This window comes from Saimiri boliviensis, chromosome 2 (genome assembly GCF_048565385.1).
Source record: "Saimiri boliviensis isolate mSaiBol1 chromosome 2, mSaiBol1.pri, whole genome shotgun sequence".
Taxonomy (NCBI): Eukaryota; Metazoa; Chordata; class Mammalia; order Primates; family Cebidae; genus Saimiri; species Saimiri boliviensis.
In genome coordinates, this window is record NC_133450.1 from 13,310,748 (window position 1) to 13,335,855 (window position 25,108).

General features: G+C 51.9%; 1 protein-coding gene, 1 long non-coding RNA gene and 1 other non-coding gene across 6 annotated transcripts in view; 1 reads left to right on the plus strand and 2 right to left on the minus strand.

The window, feature by feature from the left end:
• IGDCC3 (immunoglobulin superfamily DCC subclass member 3) overlaps positions 1-8,797 on the plus strand; it is a 56,336-nt gene extending 47,539 nt beyond the window's left edge. For all 4 annotated transcript variants that reach the window (XM_039469436.2, XM_074392802.1, XM_010351624.3 and 1 more), the window contains 11 exons: positions 197-327; positions 889-1,026; positions 2,343-2,501; positions 3,602-3,767; positions 4,048-4,295; positions 4,476-4,640; positions 5,239-5,430; positions 5,582-5,686; positions 6,124-6,262; positions 6,375-6,582; positions 6,858-8,797. In XM_039469436.2, coding sequence (XP_039325370.1) covers positions 197-327; positions 889-1,026; positions 2,343-2,501; positions 3,602-3,767; positions 4,048-4,295; positions 4,476-4,640; positions 5,239-5,430; positions 5,582-5,686; positions 6,124-6,262; positions 6,375-6,582; positions 6,858-7,079 — 1,873 coding nt within the window. In that variant the 3' untranslated portion in view covers positions 7,080-8,797. The remainder of the gene's footprint in view (positions 1-196; positions 328-888; positions 1,027-2,342; positions 2,502-3,601; positions 3,768-4,047; positions 4,296-4,475; positions 4,641-5,238; positions 5,431-5,581; positions 5,687-6,123; positions 6,263-6,374; positions 6,583-6,857) is intronic.
• Positions 1,346-25,108, minus strand: part of LOC141583477 (uncharacterized) — a 34,574-nt gene continuing 10,811 nt past the window's right edge. Inside the window, exons 2-3 of the long non-coding RNA XR_012516101.1 lie at positions 6,114-6,242; positions 1,346-2,202 (exon numbers count right to left, since the gene is read on the minus strand). This is a non-coding gene — a long non-coding RNA (uncharacterized LOC141583477). The remainder of the gene's footprint in view (positions 2,203-6,113; positions 6,243-25,108) is intronic.
• LOC120364056 (U5 spliceosomal RNA) lies at positions 21,665-21,780 on the minus strand. Its single transcript, XR_005579410.2, has one exon. It is a non-coding gene; the product is annotated as a U5 spliceosomal RNA (small nuclear RNA).

Genomic DNA, 25,108 nt, shown 5'->3' on the forward strand with positions numbered 1-25,108 from the left:
TGTGGATGTGGCTGAGGTTTCTGTGCGATCGTTGTCAAGGCTGGAATTGAGAATACATCCACCTTCGAGAGTCCCAGTGTGTGATGATGTCGGGATGGGGCAGTGCTTGGGTCCTGGGCTGTGTCTTGGATGCCCTGTGTCTTTAGATCATGTCAGTGGCTGTGCCGGTGGCCAACTGTGTCCCTCCCCTCAACAGGTACACGTTGCTGCCCAAGGGGGTCCTGCAGATCACAGGGCTTCGGGCTGAGGACAGTGGCATCTTCCACTGTGTGGCCTCAAACATCGCCAGTATCCGGATCAGCCACGGGGCCAGGCTCACCGTGTCAGGTGAGGGTCCTTTAGTCCCCGCCCTGGGTCCCTGTGAACTTCGAGCTCCTCTCCAGCTGGAGTGAAGAGGAGGCAGGCAGCTCCCCATCTTTGAAGGGGCAGGGCCTGGAGGACGTAGACAGCTGTGCAACCAGCTGTGCAATCCCAAGCCCCTGAACCTCCCTTTCCCCCAACCTCCCCACCCGGCCTCCTCCTCCTCCCACCCTTAGATCAACCACCTTCAACTGGCCTCTGCAGGCTTCTCAGCCAAGTACCTGCAGAATGCCAGGCTCTGTGCTGCCTGGCAGGAGGGTGCAAAGGAATCTGAGGCCAGGTCTCTGGCTCATTTCCCCCTGGGACGCTGTCTGCTGAGCTCCAGGACTACTCCATCGCTGGTGGCCCTGCAGGATCTGCAGCAGAGAGACGGATGTCCCGAACACCCTGGTCCCTGATATCTCTCTGCCCACAGGACCTGGCTTCTGGGCTGGTGTTTGTTTCCCACCCGCCATGTCCTGGGTTGTGGGTGGGGTAAGGAAGCGGGAGAGTCCCCAGCTGAAGTGAGGAAACGTGGTATCCTCTCAGGCTCGGGCTCTGGGGCCTACAAGGAGCCAGCCATCCTCGTGGGTCCTGAGAACCTCACCCTGACGGTGCACCAGACTGCCGTGCTTGAGTGTGTCGCCACGGGCAACCCTCGCCCCATTGTGTCGTGGAGCCGCCTGGGTGAGCCTCATCCCCAAAGCCCCTGCCCCTCCCAGCCTGTCCCACCCCCTGGGAGGGCCGGTCTCAGACTCCTCACCCAGCTCCAGGGGCATCTGGAATCCTGCTTGTTCTCCGTGGGGGCCCGTTCTATCCCTGTGGCCTGGGAAGAGGGTAAGTTTCCCTTTCCTGGAAGGACCAGGGAGGCCCGCCTGCCCACCCCATTCTCCCTCCCCCTGCAGGGATGGCTTAGCTCCCTGGGTTACTTTAGCCAGTCCTGGCAGTCCTCTGCTCACCCTGGCCTGAGGGACCCCAGCACCCTTTAGCAGCCCTCAGCACCCCACTATCTGTCCCCTCCTGCTAACCCCTGCCTTCATTATCCTGGTCATGTTCCTCAGCTGTGCAATCCCAAGCCCCTCAAAATCCCAGCCAGTTGTCAGACCCTCACTCTGGGCCCCCCAGTCTCCAGCCTGGCCCCCTAAGTCCCCCAGCCTAAATCCCCAGGCAGCTGAAGGAGAGAAAGGAAAGGGTGCAGATGGGCCCACATTGTCTGAGCGGAAAGGTCACTCGGGAAGGAAACTCTGGAGGGGGTGGGGTGGGGCTGCATTCACAGGGAGACTGTGCCACATTGTAGCAGCTGAGTGATGGGGAGGAGGGGGCAGCAGGCGGGATAATGGAATAGATTTCACCACTTCAGGGCCTGAATGGGGAGCTGTCTCCTTGTATTCGGACTGTGCTAATCTGATCCTGGTGGGGGTAGGGGAACGGCCAGGTCCCTGGGAGAGGCTGGGCAGAGTGGCCTCACCATTAGGAGGAAACTCCAGGCACTCCAGGGACCATCTGGTCCAACATTTCCCAAAGCATGATCCGTCAAGCGGGAAGGACTGGCTTGCTGGTCTAACAAGTTAGGGAAACAAAGTTAACCAGGTCCCCGTACCCAGTCACGGGGGCACTGTGATGTGACTTACTGTCCAGGTGTAGGATGGATATTTGATCATGGAACTTTTTTTCCAGAAAGACAAACCAGGCTGGGAAATGTCAATCGAATCCAAACTGCTTACTTTCCAGATTGTGAAAGGGAAGGGAAGGGCCTTGCAGGCGGCCCGTGAGTCAGTGGTGATGCTAGGACAATGACAGGGTCTCCACTGCCAGGGGCCAGGATTCTGTGCTGCTCCCTCTGCCTCTTCCATGTTCAGGTGCCTGGGAGGGAAGAGGCAGAGTCAAAGACTGGGGCTCCCTGGAAGACGGGAGGAAGGAGAACCCTCTGGAAGTTTCCTTTCCTTTCTCTGTTGCACACCTGTATCCGACCCCCAGCCATCTCTCCTCCCCTTCCTCCGCAGATGGCCGCCCGATTGGGGTGGAAGGCATCCAGGTGCTGGGCACGGGAAACCTCATCATCTCAGACGTGACAGTCCAGCACTCCGGTGTCTATGTCTGTGCAGCCAACAGACCTGGCACCCGCGTGAGGAGAACGGCACAGGGCCGCTTGGTGGTACAAGGTAGGGATCAGCCCACCCTGGGGAGGAGGGCAGGGACCTCTGCCCGGCCCCTGCCGCCTGGCCCAGGTCCAACCCCAGGGCCCTGTCTCACCCCAGTCTCCTGGACTTGCCCTCGCCCTGCCCTTGCCCCTCACCGGCCCCCAGGCCAGGTCAAAGGCGGCACACTCTCCCCAAGGAATGCTCTTGGGCCGGCTCCCGCCTGCCCTCCGGGGCCACTGGCACCCCTACACCCCGGGAGTCATTTCTACTTTCTCATCTCAGCTGGTATCCCCACCTGTGTCACTCACACATGTCTCCCCATGTGCTGTTTTCATTCACACATGTGGCACGTCCATGCTCACACCTGCCTGCCTGTGCGCTCCCAGCCTGCTTGTCGTTTTCACGCTGTCGCCGGCAGCCTCACTGTGCAGGCAGAGCTGTGTCCCCTCCTGCGGGGTGGGGCCCTGCTGCTGACCAAGCCCTTCCTTCTGGCCCTGGGGCTCAACTGTCCCTGTGCATTGGACTTGGATGAACATTTTCAGTGTTTTCCTGTGGTGGTTCCTGCCGGAGAGCCGGGGAAAGGGTGGGAAGTGGGAGAATTAGGAACTTAAATGCCTGTTTGTTTAGCATTCCATGTGCCGTTAATCTGTCCACATGAAAGTGATGGAGCATTTCATTTCCCGGTGTTAATAGAGGCTGAGGCCTGGGATTGGAGGAGAGCGGAATTGAATGTGGGGGCGAGGGGGCTCCCGGTACTGAGGCTCATCCATCTCCCCCGTCATTACTGCTTTCTGGAGGTGCAGCCAAACCTATTAGCACATTTATTTATTTAACAATTTCCTGAACAGGGAGCTCAGCTTGATTGCTTTCGGATACAAATGTCAGTCTTTTAAATAGTCGTTAAAATAGAGTCCTCTTGGGTCTGCTGGGGTGGAGGGAAGTGGGAGGGAGCCATCTCCTGAGCTGGGCCCCACCTGGAGGAGTCTCCAGGGGGCCAGTGTGTGTTTGGAGCCCACCTCTTGCCCCACGTATCTCTGGTCCCATTCCCTGTGCCCTTCCTCATGCTGTCACTCACAGCTGTCTCTGTCCCCCACCCCCCACCTCCTCATCTCCACTCGCAGCCCCAGCTGAGTTCGTGCAGCACCCCCAGTCCATCTCCAGGCCAGCTGGGACCACAGCCATGTTCACCTGCCAAGCCCAGGGTGAGCCACCACCTCACGTCACGTGGCTGAAGAACGGACAGGTGCTAGGGCCAGGAGGCCACGTGAGACTCAAGAATAACAACAGGTACGTGTGTGATGTGTGCTGGGGTGAGGGCCCGGGAAGAGCAAGGGAAGGGGGGCCTGGAGTGAGTGGCCTGAGTAGACTGTGCACCTCCCGCAGGGGAAGAGCACAGAATCGGGAGGCTGGAGACGGGTTGGAGTCCCAGTTCACCACTAACTCGCTGGGAGACCTCAGACAAGTCCTTTGTCTCCTGGAAAGACTCAGTTTCTCCATCTCTCCAATGGGGAGATTTGGCCAACCTCCAGAGAGAAGGAGGAGACCTGAGGCTCTCTCTCCCCTGCAGCACACTGACCATTTCTGGAATCGGTCCTGAAGATGAGGCCATCTACCAGTGTGTGGCTGAGAACAGTGCGGGCTCATCACAGGCCAGTGCCAGGCTGACCGTACTGTGGGCTGAGGGGCTGCCGGGGCCTCCCCGCAATGTGCAGGCGGTCTCTGTGTCGTCCACTGAGGTGCGTGTGTCCTGGAGTGAGCCACTGGCCAACACCAAGGAGATCATCGGCTACGTCCTGCATATCAGGAAGGCTGCTGGTGCGTGCAGCTGCCCCTCCCTCTGATCGACTAATCCTCATCCCTTCCCATCCTGCACGCCCCGACCTGACGCCTCCCTTTGCTTCTTCCCCTTCTGCACCCTTGCTGCCCTAATTTCACCAATGCTGGCAGGACGCCCCCAGTCCTTCATACTCCCATGCCCACCCTGTGCCTCTCCAGACCCGCCAGAGCTGGAGTATCAGGAAGCAGTCAGCAAAAGCACCTTTCAGCACCTGGTCAGCGACCTGGAGCCCTCCACCGCCTACAGCTTCTACATCAAGGCCTACACGCCAAGGGGGGCCAGCTCAGCCTCTGTGCCCACCCTAGCTAGCACCCTGGGTGAAGGTGAGGCCTGGATGTGGAGCACAAAACCACAGGCCCTCAGGGTATCAGAGCAGAACCACCATGCACACTTGTTCAGGGGAACCCGGCCCTGAGGCTGTCGAGGCTGAGTCTACTTGGAGGAAAGGGCTTATTTTTCGGATTTCTCAGAAGGTGCTGCTTTCATAAGCCCCCTCGGTCAGATGCCAGGGGGCTGTTAGGGTGTTGGGGGTCAGGGTCACAGGTGGAAGGTAGAAAGGTAGAGCTTCCAGCTGGGCATGGTGGCTCATGCCTGTAATCCCAGCACTTTGGAGGCCGAGGTGGGCAAATCACATGGTCAGAAGTTCAAGACCACCCTGACCAACACGGCGAAACCCCATCTCTACTAAAAGTACAAAAAAGTAGCTGGGTGTGGTGGCACGCACCTGTAATCCCAGCTAATAGGGATGCTGAGACAGGAGAATTGCTTGAACTGGGGAGACGGAGGTTGCAGTGAGCCGACATCGTGCCATTGCACTCCTGCCTGGGTGACGGAGTAAGACTCCATCTCAAAAAAACAGAAAGAAAGACAGGTAGAGCTTCCACTGGGTCCTTACATCATGGCCTCCTTCTCTGCCTACAGCCCCTGCCCCGCCCCCGTTGTCAGTACGGGTCCTGGGCAGCTCCTCCCTGCAGCTGCTATGGGAGCCTTGGCCCCGGCTGGCTCAGCACGAGGGAGGCTTCAAGCTGTTTTACCGCCCAGCAAGCAAGACTGCCTTCACCGGCCCCATCCTGCTTCCTGGAACTGTCTCCTCCTACAACCTCAGCCAGCTGGGTGAGGCGGACACAGCCCTGGGCCTGGGGGGCTGGGCAGGGTGTAGTGCTGAGGGCCAGGAGGTGGAGTACAGGGGTCACCTCCTTTTCCTGGCCAGGACAGAGCACATGGTGGGGCAGGGGCAGTCACTCAGCCACCCTCCTTCCCCCAGACCCCACTGCAGTATATGAGGTAAAGCTGCTCGCCTACAACCAGCATGGGGATGGCAACGCCACAGTCCGCTTTGTGTCTTTGAGGGGAGCATCTGAGAGGACAGGTGAGGGCTGGGGATGGGGTGCAGGGCTGAGCGGGTGGGAGGCAGGAAACCTAACAGGGTAAGACGTTACGTGCAGCCCTCAAGAGCACAGGCTTAGAATGCAGTTTGAAACTTGGCCATGCCACGTGCTGGCCGTGTGACTTTGGTCAAGTTATTTAACCCGTGTGATCAGTTTTCTCTAAAGTACAGGGATAATAGTGCCTCCTTTACAGAGCTGTGGCAAGGATGAAATAGTCCATGCTATTCCTAGCATCTGGTTAAAAAAAAAAAAAAAAAAACCAAAAAGATTGGGCTGGAGTCCTGTAGGCAGTCAAAGGGTGTTCCCACTCCCACTTGGGGGTGGGAGCAGCTGAAGGAAGAAGAGCCCCCAGAGGCTGGGTGTTTGGGAGTGCTTCAGACCTGGGCAGCCAAAGCCCCCAACCCATACCTGTTGCCAGCCTTGAGCCCACCATGTGACTGCCGGAAGGACGAGACCACCAACCAGACGTCCACCACGGGCATCGTCATTGGCATCCACATCGGGGTCACCTGCATCATCTTCTGTGTCCTCTTCCTCCTGTTTGGCCAAAGGGGCAGGTGGGTCCTGGGCCAGGGAGAGAGGCTTGGCTGGTGTGGGAAGACTAGGTAAATGTGGGCTCACTGCCTGTCTCGTCTCTCTCCCTCCCCGCGATTCCTGACTCACCCCTAGGGTCCTCTTGTGTAAGGATGTGGAAAACCAGCTGTCCCCACCTCAGGGTCCCCGGAGCCAGAGGGACCCTGGCATTCTGGCCCTAAATGGGGTGAGATGGGGAGAACGGGGCCAGCTGGGCCGAGACGAGAAACATGTGGATATGAAGGAGCTGGAGCAGCTATTCCCCCCGGCTGGGGCAGCAGGGCAGCCAGACCCCAGACCCACAGTGAGTGCCAATGCCTTAAACACCCCACTCCTCAGGCTCTGACACCACCACCTTCGGATCCTGCCCCCTCTTCACCCTGGCCACGGGCCTCGATCATTGGCCATAGCCAAGCTGCAGGTCTTCTCTGGGCACAAAACTTAGGATTGTTGCTTCTCTCTGTGCCCCCGAGTCAGGCAGGGAGACCTGGAGACCCTAAGTCCCAAGTGGAGTTGAACTGGAGCCGGGCGCTCTGGCCCTCAAGTTGATGCCTGTGTGACGGGCTGTTTCCCCGGCAGGATGCTGCAGCCCCGGCCTCGTGTGAGGAGACCCAGCTCTCCATGCTGCCACTTCAGGGGTGCGGCCTGATGGAGGGGAGGACAACGGAGGCCACGGCCCCCTGCTCAGGCCTGGCAGCTGCCCCGCCACCCCCAGATGGAGGCCCCGGCCTCCTCAGTGAAGGCCAGGCTGCCAGGCCTGCGGCAGCCCCCATTACCCAGCCAGCTCGCTCGGGACACTAGCCAGTGTCTGGCAGGCTACAGCGGTGGTGGCAGGGGGCAGGGAGCCCATTCTCAGGTCAAAAACAAGATTTCTGCTGTCATGTGGGATTTGGATGGTCCTGGGGGCTCCCCAGCATTTCTGTCCTGACTGCCTCGGCAGGGACCCATCCCCCAACACTCCTCAGGAGCTGGAGCAGTTCCTGCAGAAGACCGTTCCCTCCCCGGGCTGATGCCCCCTCACATCTGCCTGGTACCCACATGACTTGGAACTGAACTAACATTTTCCTTTAAAAAGCAAAACTTAAAATCAAAAAAAAAAAAAAAAAAAGAGAGAGAGAGAGGAAGGCGAATTAGACTCCAAAAGATGACCCTGCTGTAGCTGGGCCCCGACACTGTCACCCTCACCGATCTTGTTTTCTCAGGATGGATTTTTGCTGTTTTGGCTCTCAGCACCTACCTCAGCCGGAATGAATGTCCTGGGGGCAGTGGGGCGGTGGCCTCAGCCCCCTTACCCCACAGAGCCCGAATGCACTCCTACCTCAAGCCCACTTGACGGGCACCCCCTCTCCCTTCCCACACTGTTGTCCAGAGTTTAAAAGAAAAAAAAAAAAAAAAAAAAAAGCACTTCCCCATTCCAGGTGTGAAAGAAAATGTCTACCTCAAGGCTCGCTGGCTCTGCGGGCTGTGTTATCACTGGACCTGCCTCCCCACCCCTCCTGCCCACGGCCCACCTGCCTCTCCTGCAGACGAGGGGGCCACCAAGGGGAACTCTTGGGGCCTACAGAAATAGAAATGGATTGGGCAGAGAGAAAATGTGAAAGAAGCCAAAAATGGGAGGAGATTTGTTCCTTGAAGTACAGTTGTCCAAACAAGCCACCTCTTGGCACCCTGCCTGTCCTCATCTGGTCTGTCCACTCCCAGTCTGACCAGCCCATCCTTGATGGGGATGCCCATGAGGAACCTGGGCTTGGGAGGGCGGCATGGTCCGGCTGCCTGCCTCCTGCCCTGCAGGCCCCTGGAATGTACCACCTGTGGGATGGCGTGTGGGAGGGCGAGGGCGTGTGGGTGATCCCCGAAGAGGCGCCCCAGCCTCAGGACACCCAGCCAGCCTGATCCGCCCCTCGACAGGCAGCAGCCGCTGTCAGCAGCCGCAGCCGGAAGCTATTTTTATACAATGTGTGTTAAGGGTTATATGTTCTTGTGAATTTGTTTTTCTTTTCTGTTGTGTTGTTCTTTGAACTACTTTAGTTAAAGAAGAAGAAAAGAAAACCAAGGAAACAAATACCTATTTTTGGTTACACTCAGAAACATTTTTTTAAATAGCAGAAGAAAAACGTTTTTTTAAAGAAAAAGATAAGTGTATTCCTTAAGAATGAGATTAGACCATACATATCCCTGACCCCCAACCCTCTAGGGACATCTCCACCCTGAACTTTAGTTAATTAGCTGAAGAAGATAGAAGTTGTGGTGTTTTCCTAGAAAAGAGCTGTGGACTCGTGGACTCGGGGAAGGGTGCTCCCTTCCCTTCTCCCAAACCATGTATGGATGCCCAGGGCGCCACAAAGCTCTGAGGCAGTGCCCCCTCTGTTTCCAAAGCAGCTTCTCTCGGGAGCACCCCCTCTTTCCCTTGGGAAGGGTGGGGCTGGGGCAGGAGGGGGCTGGGGGGCCACCTGGCCTGACTTGGGTTTTGTCACACTCTGCTCATTTTGACTGAATAAAAGTCCTGTTGCCAAAGTGAACCTGGAGTTTTTTGGTGGCTGTGTCGGGTCCTGGGGCAGGGGTTGGGGTACTGGGTGGGCCGGGGCCCTCACAGGCCTAAAGCCTGGGTTAATAACAGCAGACCCCGTACGCCATAGCTCTCCGCCACGAGGTGCGGTCCTCGGAGTCGTCACCTTCCCTGTGAGGAGCACATGCTACTGATGGTCATCTCCATTTTATTAGTTTTATTTATCTTTTTGAGATGGAGTTTTGTTTTGTTTTGAGACAGAGTCTCGCTCTGTCGCCCAGGATGGAGTGCAGTGGTGCTTGGCTTACTGCAACCTCCACCTTCCAGGTTCGAGTTATTCCCTTGCCTCAGCCTCCAGAGTAGCTGGGACTACAGGTGCAGTGCCACCATGCCCAGCTAATTATTATTATTTTTTTTTGTATTTTTAGTAGAGATGGGGTTTCATCCTATTGGCCAGGCTGGTCTCGAACTCTTGACCTTGTGATCGGCCCGCCTCGGCCTCCCAAAGTGCTGGGATTGCAGTCCTAAGCCACTGTGCCTGGCCCCTGTGGTCATTTTAAAACAGTCCATACATTCTTTGACCCTCCATTGAAAAGTAGATTTAATTCCCCTAGAAATCTCTGAACATGGCTTGCCTTAGTGACATGTTCTAAAGACCTGAATCTAGCAGAAGAGCTGCGGCGTCACTAGTGCCAGCGTTGAAATGCTGCAGTTTCCACCTGGCTCGCTCTCAGGACGCTTAAAAACTTGTCCTTGGAACCCAGCCACCATGCCGTGAGGAAGCCCAGGCCACACGAAGAGGCCACGTGGAGGTGCTGGGTTGACAGCCAGCATCAGCCATCAGACTCGGGAGGGAGGGAGCCTCTAGAGGATCCCAGCCCCTAGATTTCAAGCTGCCCCCACTGATGCAGAGTGGAGCAGAGACAGCTGCCCCTGAGCCCTGCCCAGACTGCAGATTTGTAAGCCAAATAAATGTGATGTGAAATCACTGAGGTTTGACTGCACTCCAGCTTGGGCAGCAGAGTAAGACTCTGTCTCTTGGCCGGGCGCGGTGGCTCAAGCCTGTAATCCCAGCACTTTGGGAGGCCGAGGCGGATGGATCACGAGGTCAAGAGATCGAGACCATCCTGGTCAACAAGGTGAAACCCCGTCTCTACTAAAAATACAAAAAATTAGCTGGGCATGGTGGCACGTGCCTGTGATCCCAGCTACTCAGGAGGCTGAGGCAGGAGAATTGCCTGAACCCGGGAGGCGGAGGTTGCAGTGAGCTGAGATGGTGCCATTGCACTCCAGCCTGGGTAACGAGCGAAACTCTGCCTCAAAAAAAAAAAAAAAAAAAAAAAAAAAAAGACTCTGTCTCTTAAAAAAAGTCAGGGAGAGGAACAGCTAAACCCATGGTCTTTCCTCGAAGAGTATTAGAGGGCTGGGCACAGTGGCTCATACCTGTAATCCCAGCACTTTGGGAGGCCAAATCAGGAGGACAGCTTGAGGCCAGGAATTCAAAACCAGCTGGACAACATGGCAAAATCGTCTCTACACAAGATGTAAAAATTAGCCAGGCATGGTGGCATGCACCTGCAATCTCAGCTACTCAGGAGGCTGAGGTATGAGAAAGCCTGAGCCCAGGAGGTTGAGGCTGTAGTGAGCCGAGATCATGCCACTGCACTCGTCTGGTGACGGAGGGAGAACTCTGTCTCAAAAATACATATATAGCCGGGCACGGTGGCTCAAGCCTGTAATCCCAGCACTTTGAGAGGCCGAGGCGGGTGGATCACGAGGTCGAGAGATCGAGACCATCCTGGTCAACATGGTGAAACCCCGTCTCTACTAAAAATACAAAAAATTAGCTGGGCATGGTGGCACGTGCCTGTAATTTCAGCTACTCAGGAGGCTGAGGCAGGAGAATTGCCTGAACCCAGGAGGCGGAGGTTGCGGTGAGCCGAGATCGCGCCATTGCACTCCAGTCTGGGTAACGAGCGAAACTCCGTCTCAAAAAAAAAAAAAAAAAAAAAAAAGCCGGGCGCGGTGGCTCATGCCTATAATCCCAGCATTTTGGGAGGCTGAGGCGGGTGGATCACAAGGTCAAGAGACCAAGACCCCATCTTGGTCAACAAGGTGAAAACCCGTCTGTACTAAAAATACAAAAATTAGCCGGGCGTGGTGGTGCATGCCTGTAAGTCCCAGCTACTCGGGAGGCTGAGGCAGGAGAATTGCTTGAACCCAGGAGGCAGAGGTTGCAGTGAGCTGAGATCGCGCCATTGCACTCCAGCCTGGGTAACAAGAGCGAAACTCCGTCTCAAAAAAAAAAAACGGTATCTGGAAATTAAAAAAAAAAAAAAAGAAGAAGCCTCTCACAAAGACCCACGATTCCATTTATAGAAAATGTCCGGAACTGGCAAGTTTACAGAAATGGAAAGCAGATTGATGGGGGGCAGGGGCTGGGAGAAAATAGGGAGTGTCTGCTAATAGGTACAGGGTTTCTTTTGGGAGTGATGAAAATGTCCTAAAATTGTTGTAACAGTTGCACAACCTGAATATACTAAAAACCATTGAATTTTTCACATAAATGGCGAATTGCATGGAACGTGAATTATACCTTGATAAAGCAGTTATTTAAAAAAATCATGCCTGTAATTTTAGCACTTTGGGAGGCCAAGGCAGGTGGATCACCTGAGTTCAAGACCATCATCGGGAGTTCAAGACCATCCTGACCAACATGGAAAAACCCCCGTCTATACTAAAAATACAAAATTTGCCAGGCATGGTTGAGAGGATTCACTGAGTTCATGTAAGTGAAGTGTACAGTTGAAGTGTTCAAATGATTCCACTGTAATAGGCAGAGAAACTGGAACAGGCAGGGCAAAGCGACCCTAAGTTGGGGGGAGGTGGGGAGAGGGATGCCCGGGAAAGGGGAGTGGGATAAAGAGGAAAGTGAGCTTGAAGGGTCTCCTGCAGCTGGCCTGGCCTCCTTGGAGCCCAGGGAGCCTCTGGCTCCAAGCTTTGCATCCTAGAAGCTGCGCGCCTGGGAGGGCTGTGACTGGGGGACTTTGCTGCCACCCAGTGGAATTGGCAAGGATTACAGCTACGGGGACTGAAGGCCTGATCCCTACCCATGACTAATTGAACCTAGCAATTAAGATGCGCTGGGGGCCGGGCGCGGGGGCTCACACCTGTAATCCCAGCACTTTGGGAGGCCGAGGTGGGCGGATCACAAGGTCGGGAGTTCGAGACCAGTCTGGCCAATATGGTGAAACCCCATCTCTATTAAAAATACAAAAAAAAAGGGCCGGGCGCGGTGGCTCAAGCCTGTAATCCCAGCACTTTGGGAGGCCGAGGCGGGTGGATCACGAGGTCAGGAGATCGAGACCATCCTGGTCAACATGGTGAAAACCCGTCTCTACTAAAAATACAAAAAATTAGCTGGGCATGGTGGCGCGTGCCTGTAATCCCAGCTACTCAGGAGGCTGAGGCAGGAGAATTGCCTGAACCCAGGAGGCAGAGGTTGCGGTGAGCCGAGATTGCGCCATTGCACTCCAGCCTGGGTAACAAGGGCGAAACTCTGTCTCAAAAAAAAAAAAAAAAAAAGGCCGGGCACAGTGGCTCAAGCCTGTAATCCCAGCACTTTGGGAGGCCGAGGCGGGTGGATCACGAGGTCAAGAGATCGAGACCATCCTGGTCAACATGGTGAAACCCCGTCTCTACTCAAAATACAAAAAATTAGCTGGGCATGGTGGCGCGTGCCTGTAATCCCAGCTACTCAGGAGGCTGAGGCAGGAGAATTGCCTGAACCCAGGAGGCGGAGGTTGCGGTGAGCCGAGATCGTGCCATTGCACTCCAGCCTGGGTAACAAGAGCAAAACTCCGTCTCAAAACAAAAACAAAAAACAAAACAAAAATACAAAAAAAAATTAGCAGGGCGTGGTAGTGGGTGCCTGTAGTCCCAGCTACTTGGGAGGCTGAGGCAGGAGAATCGCTTGAAAGCGGGAAGTGGAAGTAGCAGTGAGCCAAGATCACACCACCATACCCCAGCCTGGGCGACAGAGGGAGACTCTGTCTCAAAAAAAAAAAAAAAAAAAAAAAATGTGCTGGGCCCCATAGGAGAGAGATAGACCCTCAGTGAGCTGACAGTCTATGAGCTTGAATACAAATAACTGCAATCCATCCAAATACGTGGGTGAGTACAGGGCAGCACATTGTAGAAATGGAAGGCAATGTGATCCTGAAGTGCTGGATTATGGGAGGCTTTGAAATGAAGGGGCGGAAACCCGGAAAGGACAGCCGAGGCTGCAGGCACAGCATGAGCAAAGCTCAGGAGGTGTGCAATCACTGAGCGAGCCCAAGGCTGCTGTTTGCTGCATGGGACCTGGCACCTAACAGATAGTCAATACATTTATGAATGAATGACCACTAGATTTCTAGAGCACATGCTTTTTGTGTGGTTGATGTGTCTGCGGAAAGCCTTACATGGTTTCCAGGTGGACAGGAAGCCATAGAGAGGGTCAGATAGCCTAGAGTTTCCTCAGGGAAGGGAAGGAGCCTCTGTGGAATCCTCCCAAGGATAATGACGCTACTTCTGTCATTACTTTATTTATTTATTTTTTTTGATACAGTGTCTTACTCTATCACCCAGTTTGGAGTGCAGTGGTGTGATCTTGGCTCACCACAACCTCTGCCTCCCAGGTTCAAGCAATTCTTCTGCTTCAGCCTGCTGAGTAGCTGAGACTATAAGTGTGTGCCACCTCGCTTGGCTAATTTTGGTATTTTTTGGAAGAGATGGTATTTTTTCCCCGTGTTGGCCAGGCTGGTCTCAAACTCCTGGCCTCAAGTGATCTGCCTACCTTGGCCTCCCAAAGTTCTGGGATTGTAGGCATAAGCCACTGCGCCTGGCCATATTTTTTTGTAGTTTTTTTTTGTTTGTTTGTTTTTGTTTTTGTTTTTGTTTTTTTTTGAGACAGAGTTTCGCTCTTGTTACCCAGGCTGGAGTGCAATGGCACGAGCTCGGCTCACCGCAACCTCTGCCTCCTGGGTTCAGGCAATTCTCCTGCCTCAGCCTCCTGAGTAGCTGGGATTACAGGCACATGCCACCATGCCCAGCTAATTTTTTGTATTTTTAGTAGGGTCGCGGTTTCACTATGTTGACCGGGATGGTCTCGATCTCTTGACCTCGTGATCCACCCGCCTCGGCCTCCCAAAGTGCTGGGATTAGAGGCTTGAGCCACCGCGCCCGGCCTGTAGTTTTAAAAATATAGAGACAAGGTTTCCCCATGTTGCCCAGGCTGGTTTCAAACCACGGAGCTCAAGGTATCCAGCTGCCTCAGCTCCCAAAATGCTGGGATTACAGGTGCCAGCTATGGTGCCCAGTTAGTTATTGCATCTTACGGTGTTTTGTAGACACCTCCACATCACCTCATGTGCGTCTCTCATAGCTGTGCAGTGGGCAGAGCTGGGCTTGCTGTCATACTCCCATCTGAGATGAGGAAACCAAGGCCCGGAGAAGGGAGGTGGCACACCTCCAGGCTGGGTTCCTGGCTTCTCCCAGATCCACCATGCACAGCGCTGCCTCCAGGCCATTCTACAGGCTGTTCCTGCAGCCTGGACCACTCCTTCCCACCACCCCTTCTCTCCAGATCCCGGCAAACAGCGCTTCTCCTGATGGCTTCCTTGTCCCTCTCCAGCTGGAGCCACTTCAGGCTCTTAGTGCTACTCCACTCGGGCATTAATGGATCATAAAGAGATAAAGACACCACACCTGTCCTTAGAAAACGCCATCCTGGGCCCAGAGCACTGGCTCGCGCCTGTAATCCCGGCACTTTGGGAGGCTGAGGTGGGTGCATGTCTTGAAAACAGCCTGAGTGACTCCAGTGGGACTTCTCTTGGACAGAATTACTTCCTTCTGCAGCTCATTATCCACGGTATGTATGTCACTCTTCTCTGACAATCTAGGATTCTATTTTCTTATTTTTGAGACAGGGTATCCGTTGTCCAGGCTGGAGTGCAGTGGTGTGTTCACAGCTCACTGCAGCCTCAGCCTCCTGGGTTCAAACAGTTCTCCTGCCTCAGTCTCCCAAGTAGCTGAGATTATTAAGGTGCACCACCACACCATCATTTTTATATTTTTTGTAGAGACAACATTTCACCCTGTTGCCCAGGCTGGTTGGAAACTCCTGAGCTCAAGTGATCTTCCTGCCTCAGCCTCCCAAAGTGCTGGGATTACAGGTGTGAGCCACCAAACCCTGCCGAGAATTACATTTTCTAAAGACAGGTGTGGTGTTCTTTTGTCTTATGAACCACCAGTGCCACCGTGGAGTAGCACTCAATTCTCAATAAATATTTGTGGAAATAAAGCATGACATCGGGACAGGAAGGAAGAAGAGTGAAAGAAGGGAGGAGAAAGAAGATGAAGGGGAAGGACAGAAGGAGATGAAAGGTAAACTAGATAAAGCCAAAGGCCAGCTCCATTTATCTTCTTATAACTTCAGGGAAAGGTGAACTAGCTAAAAATCAGCCCAGCTCCTTCTTGCAACTTCAGGGAAGAGAACATGAAGACTGGGGACCTCTGGAAATATGCAGCTCTTCCGTGAGCCATGGCACTGAAACGGACTTTGAAAACCTCAGAGTTGCCAGGCACAGTGGCTCACCTGTAATCCCAGCATTTTGGAAGACTGAGGTGGGTGGATCATTTGAGGTCAGGAGTTTGGGACCAGCTTCGCTAATATGGTGAAACCCCATCTCTACTAAAAATACAAAAATTAGCTAGGCATGGTGGTGGTCACCTGTAATCCCAGCTACTTGGGAGACCAAAGCAGGAGAATCGCTTGAACCCAGGAGGCGGAGGTTGCAGTGAGCCCAGACGGCACCACTGCACTCTAGCCTAGGTAGCAGAGTGAGATTCCATCTCAAAACGAAAAAAAAAAAAAAAAGAAAACCTCAGAGTAGCTCTGGATATTCAGCCACTCTGAAGCTCAATGTCCTCATCAGTAATAGAGATAATAATGGTACTTATCTAACTGGGTTGTTATGAGGATCAAATGAGAAAAGAACTGGAAAATCCTTGGCACCTGGTACAAAGTAAGCACTCAATAAATGCTGTGCATTGCGATGGTGATGGTTGGGTGATTCTGAGAATTCCAGATGTGCAGTAAATAACCGCATACTGCTACCGGATGGAGGGGCTCCCCAGGCTTGAAGAGATGCCTGTTGTCCTGGAGCCCGGCCTGGCGGTCACTCAGAGGTCACAATGCTGTCGCCCGGCCTCCCCCGAATCCCCACAAGATACACAATGAAGACTCCTGATTGCCTGATTAAAGGAAGCAGATACACAATTAATTTCAATTTTAGAACTAAAGGCCCCTCCCACCTTTCAAAAAGCATTGCACACCCTATTTCAATTTACACACTGAGCCAACGTGGAATTTTCCAGCATGTTCTGTGGCCTTTGAAGTGACCAGACCGGACTATTGATTTATTTCCAACTAACCTCTTTCTTTGAACCCAGAAGGGTCAAGGTTAATTATATAATAAAACATACTGTGCCCAGCTGCCCCTCTAAGGGTGCAGGGAGCCCCCTGACCTTTCCGTGCCGGCGAGTGGTGGATCGTGTTTCTGATCCCTTCCCTGCATTCATTTCCTTCATCAGGGCCCATTAAGAAGGAGAAGAAGAAGAAAAAAAAAAAAAAAACAAAAAAAAAACCAGCCCCTCATTTCCTCCCTGAGAGATTAATTTCAATTTGCTGGAAACCAGCAAAGGTGATCTAAGCCATGTTTCCAGGCTGCCTACTTAGACTGGAAAATCTTCGGGAGCATCTACTCTGGAGCTGCTAGGAAATGGGGTAAAAGTGGGAGAGGGCGACAAAGGGGTGCAGACTCCTGGGTCTGCATCTCCCACAAAGGGGACGTCCCCAGAGTCCATGGCCGGGTCCCCACTAAGCCCTCCTTGCCTGCTGAGGTGACAGTTAACCACCCAGCCCAGACTTCTCAGCTGGGTTCTCTCCCAATCAGTCCTCAACAGCTCCCTGATGGGTACCAGCACAATCCCTGCTTTCCCTGATGATGAAACAGGCTCTGAGTGGCACCGAAACTGGTTCCAGATGTCTCGGGGAGGAGGTGGAAGTCCCACGGCCTTTTTCTGCTTTTTAAGATAATGGGTTTTCTTCTTTGCACTGTTAAAAAAAAAAAAAAAAAAAAAAGAGGGCCGGGCGCGGTGGCTCAAGCCTGTAATCCCAGCACTTTGGGAGGCCGAGGCGGGTGGATCACGAGGTGGAGAGATCGAGACCATCCTGGTCAACATGGTGAAACCCCGTCTCTACTAAAAATACAAAAAATTAGCTGGGCATGGTGGCACGTGCCTGTAATCCCAGCTACTCAGGAGGCTGAGGCAGGAGAATTGCCTGAGCCCAGGAGGCGGAGGTTGCGGTGAGCCAAGATCGCGCCATTGCACTCCAGCCTGGGTAACAAGAGCGAAACTCCGTCTCAAAAAAAACAAAAAACAAAAAAAAAAAAGAGAAAAATGGTTGGATGCAGTGGCTCACACCTGTAATCCCAGCACTTTGGGAGGCTGACGTGGAAGGATTGCTTGAGCCCAGAAGTTTGAGACCAGCCTGGACAACATAGTGAGACCTTCTTTCTTTCTTTCTTTCTTTTTTTTTTGAGACAGGGTCTCACTCTATCACTTGGGCTGGAATGCAGTAGTGCGATCGTGGCTCACTGCAGCCTGGACCTCCCAGGGCTCAGATGATCTCCCACCTCAGTCTCCTGAGTAGCTGGGACTACAGGGACACAGCATCATGTCTGGCGAATTTTTCTTTTTTCTTTTTGTAGAGACAAGGTTTCACCATGTAAGCTAGTCCTGAACTCCTGGGGTCAGCGATCTGTCCACCTTGGGCTCGTGTGTGGGATTATAGGCTGGGATTACAGGCGTCAGCCATTCCTATCTGATTTCTTTCTTTCTTTTCTTTTCTTTTCTTTTCTTTTCTCTTTTTTTTTTCTTTTCTTTTTTTTGAGACGGAGTTTCACTCTTGTTACCCAGGCTGGAGTGCAATGGCGTGATCTCGGCTCACCGCAACCTCCGCCTCCTGGGCTCAGGCAATTCTCCTGCCTCAGCCTCCTAAGTAGCTGGGATTACAGGCACGTGCCACCATGCCCAGCTAATTATATATATATATGTATATTTTGTTTTGTTTTGTTTTGTTTTTTTGAGACAGAGTTTTGCTCTTGTTACCCAGGCTGGAGTGCAATGGCGCGATCTCGGCTCACCGCAACCTCCGCCTCCTGGGTTCAGGCAATTCTCCTGCCTCAGCCTCCTGAGTAGCTGGGATTACAGGCACGCGCCACCATGCCCAGCTAATTTTTTGTATTTTAGTAGAGACGGAGTTTCACCATGTTGACCAGGATGGTCTCGATCTCTTGACCTCGTGATCCACCCGCCTTGGCCTCCCAAAGTGCTGGGATTACAGGCTTGAGCCACCGCGCCCGGCATCTTCTTTTTTTTTTTTTGAGATGGACTCTTGCTCTTTCGTCCAGGCTGGAGTGCAGTGGCACAATCTCAATTTACTGCAGCCTCCACCTCCTGTGCTCCAGTGATTCACGTGCCTAAGCCTCCTGAGTAACTGGGATTACAGGTACGTGTCACCATGCTCAGCTAATTTTTTATGTTTTTTGTAGAGGTGGGGTTTTACCAGGTTACCCAAGCTGGATCTTTAACTTCTGGCCTAGAGAAATCTTCCAGCCTCGCTCAGCCTTCCAAAGTCCTGGGGTTGTGGAAGCCCACCACTAACCCTAGCTAATTTTTGTATTTTTAGAAGACACAGGATTTCACCATGTTGGCCTCTGGCTGGGTGCCATGGCTCACACCTGTAATCCCAGCACTTTTGGAGGCCAAGACAGGTGGATTATTTGAGATCAGGAGTTTGAAACCAGTCTGGCCAACATGGCGAAAGCCCGTCTCTACTAAAATACAAAAATTAGCCAGGCATGGTGGCACATGCCTGTGATCCCAGCTACTTGGGAGGCTGAAACAGGAGAATCACTTGAACCCAGGCTGGCAGAGTTTGCAGTGAGCCTAGTGCACTCCAGCCTGGGTGACAGAATGAGATTCTGTCTCAAAAAAAAAAAAAAGAAGAAAATTCAATACTAGGATCTCATGTATAACCCATTATCATTTGTTCCCAGTTGTCCCAACAATGTCCTCCTCAGCTGTGTTTCCCTGATCCAAGACCCAGCCATGACTCACACACCTTGGCTGTCACTTCTCTTTGCTCCCCCTGTTCAGAGCAGCCCCAGCTGCTCTGGTTTCCCCATGGCGCTGACACTTCTGAAAGGGACAAGGCCAGTTGTCCTGCAGAGTGACGCATGCTGAGGATTTGTCTCATGTTTCCTCCTGACTACTTAGTCAGAGATGTTTGGTGTACAGCTCAGAGGCCACGCTGCATCCCTTTCAGTGCATTACAACTGGAGGTCCCTGATGCTGGCCTGTCGTGATTTAGGCGAGGGACCTGATGATGTTCAGCTGGAAGGTGGGTGCATGTTCTGACCTCCTGGAGGCACCCCCCACATGGAGGGAAGAAGGAAAGGAGTTGCACAGCTCCTCAATGAGTAAGTGTTAGCCACAGGAGGAGCACAGACTCTGGGACTCTTCGACTCCCACAGACAACAACCAAAAAGCTCAGAAGGAAGTCTGTCCATCACAGCCTGGGACGCACTCTCTCGGTGCCTCTCCCTGGAACATTTTTGACTGTGTCAAGGGCCCAGTCACCCCCATGAGGCTCCCTCCTCTCTCCTTCTGCAGCCCTTTGCCTCGCTTCATTTGCCTCCTTGTTGCAATATGTTAGAGTTCACCTTGGGGCTCAAACTGCCCCTGTATATCCAGGCCCAGCAGAGAAGCTTCTCCATAAATACTTGTCAAATAAATTGTAACCCAAATGAAACCACTATGCCTTGTAGTCAGTTTTACATTTATTTTATTTATTTGTAGACACAGTCTCACTCTGTTGCCCAGGCTAGAGTGTAGTGGCGCAATCTTGGCTCACTGCAACCTGTGACTCCCTGGTTCAAGTGCTTTTCCTGCCTCAGCCTCCCAAGTAGCTGGGATTAAAGGCACGTGCCACCATGCCCAGCTAATTTTTGTATTTTTAATAGAGAATAGGGTTTTATCACGTTGGCCAGGATGGTCTTGATCTCCTGACCTCGTGATCCACCCACCTCAGCTTCCCAAAGTGTTGGGATTACAGGAATGAGCCACCGCATGCCTGGCCTTTTTTCTTTCTTTCTTTCTCTCTTTTTTTTTTTTTTTTTTTTTTTTTTGAGACGGAGTTTCTCTGTTGTTGCCCAGGCTGGAATGCAATGGTACAATCTCAGCTCACTGCAGCCTCTGCTTCCTGGGTTCAAGCAATTCTCCTGTCTCAGCCTCCTGAGTAGGTAGGATTACAGGCACCCACCACCAGGCCTAGCAAACTTTTTGTATTTTTAGTAGAGAGAGGGTCTCTCCATGTTGGTCAAGGTGGAGTCAAACTCCCGACCTCAGACGATCTACCTGGCTCAGCCTCCCAAAATGCTAGGATTACAGGTGTGAGCCACGGCGCCCAGCAACTTCTGAGTATTTCAAGGCCAGTAAGGATGAGAAGCAATGGGAATACCATAGGCCATTTGTGGAAATGCAAATAAGTACATACTTTCGGGAAAAATTATTATGCAGTTATCTACCTGCCCTAAAACCCAGCCATTCCAATCCACACTTTAAGGAAATAAAATCTTGAACAGGTTCAAGGAGTTCCAATGGCCAAAATCCGGCAAAACCCCAAAACCTACATGAAGGGAGAATGGATCTATATGCTGTGCTCTCTGTTCAAACATACTAACACAGAGGTGAGCAGGCCAATAGTTGTTAGCCCCATGTGCCACGTGCACTGATCAAGAGCTTGAAACGCAGCTAGTCCTAACTGAAATGTGCTAAATGCAAAACATACACAGGCTTCAGAAGCCTAAGAAAACAGTGTAGAACCCTTTTTTTCTTTGTTTTTTTTTTTGTTTGTTTGTTTTTGTTTTTTTTTTTTTGAGACGGAGTTTCGCTCTTGTTACCCAGGCTGGAGTGCAATGGTGCCATCTCGGCTCACCGCAACCTCCGCCTCCTGGGTTCAGGCAATTCTCCTGCCTCAGCCTCCTGAGTAGCTGGGATTACAGGCATGATGTGCCACCATGCCCAGCTAATTTTTTGTATTTTTAGTAGAGACGGGGTTTCGCCATGTTGACCAGGATGGTCTCGATCTCTTGACCTCGTGATCCACCCACCTCGGCCTCCCAAAGTGCTGGGATTACAGGCTTGAGCCACTGTGCCCGGCCCTTTTTTTCTTTGTTTTTAAATGGGTGGAGTGGACACAATCTCCCTCACAGTGGCACAATCTAGGCCAGGCGTCCCCAAACTCTGTACACAGGATGGCCAGTTCACTGTCCCTCAGACCGTTGGAGGGCCGCCACATACTGTGCTCCTCTCACTGACCACCAATGAAAGAGGTGCCCCTTCCTAAAGTGCGGCGGGGTGCCGGATAAATGGCCTCGCGGGCTGTAGTTTGGGGACGCCTGATCTAAGATCACTGCAAACTCCACTCCCCAGGTTCAAGCAATTTTCTTGCCTCAGCCTCCCGACCAGCTGGGATTACTGGCACCTGCCACCATGCTTCGCGTTTTTAGTAGAGACAGGTCTTTTTGTCCCACAGGTGTGAGCCACCGCCCCACCCACAGAAAACTTTCCTATCAATCACATACAACAATTCCCTTGCACTTACAGGGTAGAGAAGCACTACCTTACCCGTAAGTATCGAATAACAAAACAACAAACACAAAAAGAACTCTGAAAAAGCAAGTATCTCTACTTTTAAACAGTTTTATGTAGCCTTGCCAAAACAAGGCCTCAAAAAATTGGTTTAAGACTCAGAGTTGTTCCTCTCCACGGAAATCTTTAGTAAAAGGCGAAAGATTTATACGATCTGAAGAGAAACCAGAGTATGAGGAACGACTGCCTAACTTCGCATCTCAGGTAACAGACAGTCCTAGTACGTTGATGGTGACTAGTTAATGCCAAGGTTCTGCACCTAGAAAAAAATTTCTCAGATTACTTTTTAAGCAAAAATCTAATTTTAACAAAATGTGCATAGAATGAAAATGTTTAATTTTGCCGTTTTAAATTTGGACTGTGAGCAGGGCATTATGGGTATGCAAATAATCGGATCAATCTTTTTGATTCCGGCTTGGAGGATTTCACAGAGTGCCTCTTGTCACCGTTAGGGGGCGAGGCCGAGGACTGGCTGGCTGGAAAAGAACGCTTTCCTGGTCGGAGACTCGGGTTTTACATGTTCTGTGTATTTCTAAGTCTGAGTTTGATTTCTTTTAAAGACTGCTACTAAATTGAAGGAGGAAAAATAATTCGCAAGTACGTAAATGATTGACACAGAATTCAAAGATAGTGGTTCCTCTCTTCGGTGGGGAGCGAGAGGTGTGACTGGGGAAGGGCACACAGGGATTAAGAGTTTGGCAGTTTTCCTTTTTCTAAACTGTGTGGTGGGCACGGGGGCGTTTGTTGTTATTTTTAACCGTGCAATTCGGGGATATGCTGAGTCTCGTATGCCATTTGAGAATTCCTGGCAATGTCTTGTTTAAAATTGGAGCTTGAGCTCTCCGTTTCAGGTTTTCTCCCCTACCGGACGCTGCTATTGGCTATTCCAGTTTCAGACCTCTGTCTCCCTGTCCTGTGCTTTAAAAATGTGCTGTCCAGCGCGGTGCGCTGACTCAACACCTGTTGATCGTTCGAGGCCCAGAGTTCGAGACCTGTCTCTACAAAAAAATAATAATTTTTTTTTTTTTTTTTTTTTTTTTGAGACGGAGTTTCGCTCTTGTTGCCCAGGCTGGAGTGCAATGGCGCCATCTCGGCTCACCGCAACCTCCGCCTCCTGGGTTCAGGCAATTCTCCTGCCTCAGCCTCCTGAGTAGCTGGGATTACAGGCACGTGCCACCATGCCCAGCTAATTTTTTGCATCTTTAGTAGAGACAGGGTTTCACCATGTTGACCAGGATGGTCTCGATCTCTTGACCTCGTGATCCACCCGCCTCAGCCTCCCAAAGTGCTGGGATTACAGGCTTGAGCCACCGCGCCCGGCCAAAAAAATAATAATTTAAAAAAATAGTGCTGTCCTCCCCTCGCAGCTACACTGTTGGCTCTGACCAGCCTACAGCGAACTCCTTCATAAGGAATGTGCTCACCGGACAGTCAGTGAAAGGAAAGCAGTGATCTAGCGCTGGTCTAGCGCTCCTGGCCACAAGCAATCCAACCCTCTGGGCCTCCCAAACAATTGGCATTACAGGCCTGAGCCACCATGCCCAGACAGCTCTACGATTTCTCCAGCCACTGGTGTAAACATTCTGTTTCCCAATTTTCACACCTTACGTGAATCAAAACCTTCTTTTCACTTTCCTGCTTTGCTAGCAAGTCAATCATATTTGACATGGATGTAATTTAAATTTGTCTAATACATTAAAAAACGTATTTGTTGGATATAATTTTAAAGCTACGAAATTCACCCATTCATAAAATTTGATGGTTTTTAGTATATTCACGGTTGTATAATCATTCCCGCAATATAATTTTAAATTTTTTTGTTTGTTTTGGGTCTCTTGTTTTTTCTTTTTTTGAGACGGGGTCTTGCTCTGCTCCCCAGGCTGGAGTGCAGTGGCACAATTTCGGCTCACTGCAACCTCCACCTCCAAGATTCGAGATTCTCCCACCTCAGCCTCCCAAGTAGCTGGTACTACAGACGCCTGCCACCATGCCCAGATAATTTTTTGTATTTTTAGTAGATACAGGGGTTCACCATGTTGACTCGGCTTGTCTTGAACTCCTGGTCACAGTGATCTCTCTGCCTTGGCCTCTCAAAGTGCTGGGATTATAGGTGTCAGCCACTGCACCCAGCCAGAATGTTTTTGTCACTCCAAAAAATGAAACAGTACCCATTAGAAGTTAATTCCCATCTGCTCATTCACTCAGCCTCTGCCAACCACTAATCTACTTTCTGTCTCTAACAGGCCCGTTCTAGACGTTTCATATAAAAGGAAGCATACAACATGTGGCCTTTTGTGCTGGCTTCTTTTGATGTGGCTCATTGGTAAGCAAACATCCATCTGGTTTTGTTTGTTTGCTTGCTTTCTCCCCCCCACAACAAGGAAAGTGTGATTTAATTCTACAAATTTACAAACCAAAATACAAAACCACAATGTGGAACACAAAATGAGTTCTGAGACTCCCGGCAGCTCAACAGCAGCTGCTGCCCCATGGTCCTGACTGAGTCCTTTCCATGACTTGGAGTTGGCTCTCACCTTCAGAACTTCAGGCTGAAGCCGGGCCTGCAACCAAGGTGCCCTGGTACAAGATGGTGGAGTGGAAGCCAGTCTCTTAGGTGGTCATCACCCAGTTGGCTGTAGCCCAGGCCTCCCTGGCAGGGGGTGGACAGTGGGGGGCTATGCCAGTTCCCCACTTCACACTCTTGGCAGGCCACGTGGGGAACATCCAGGGGTCCGTGGGGGAGGGGGAATCTCACAGAAATACTATTGCTTGAGGCCATCCTCCGTGCTGATCCTCCTCCAGGGGACATAAGTCAGGAAGTTATTCATAAGATCAAAGCCCTGTTCTGAGAGCAATGCCCCCAAGCCCTTGCGGAGGTTGCTATAGGGGTACTGGCTGACGGTCATCTTCTTGACTGCTGGAAGGTTATTGTAGCCAGGACTGTTTGTTTTTGTTTATGTTTCTTTGTTATTTATTTATTTATTTATTTATTTTAAAGATGGGGTTTCACCATGATGGCCAGGCTGGTCTTGAACTCCTGACCTCAGGTGATCCACCCACCGCGGCCTCCCAAAGTGCTAGGATTACAGGCCAGAGCCACTGCGCCCGGCCTTGTTTTTGTTTTGATACAGAGTCTGGTTCTGTCACCCCAGTTGGAGTGCAGTGCTGCAATCAGAGCTCACTGCAGCCTCAAACTGCTGGGCTTAAGCACCTCCTGCCTCAGCTCTAGCAATCCTCCTGGCTCAGTCACCTGAGTATCTGGGACTACAGTCTGTGAGCCACATTGGGCTATTTTTTTTTTTTTATTGTTTTGTAGAGATGGGGGTCTCCCCATGTTGGGAGACATGTTGCCCATGCTGGTCTGGAATTTGTGAGCTCAGGAGATCCTCCCACCTCTGCCTCTCAAAATGTTGAGATTAAAGGTGTAAGCCACAGCACCAAGCAACATACATCTGTTTTGATAGTCTTGCATTCATATTTCACAATGTAATGGGAAGTGAAA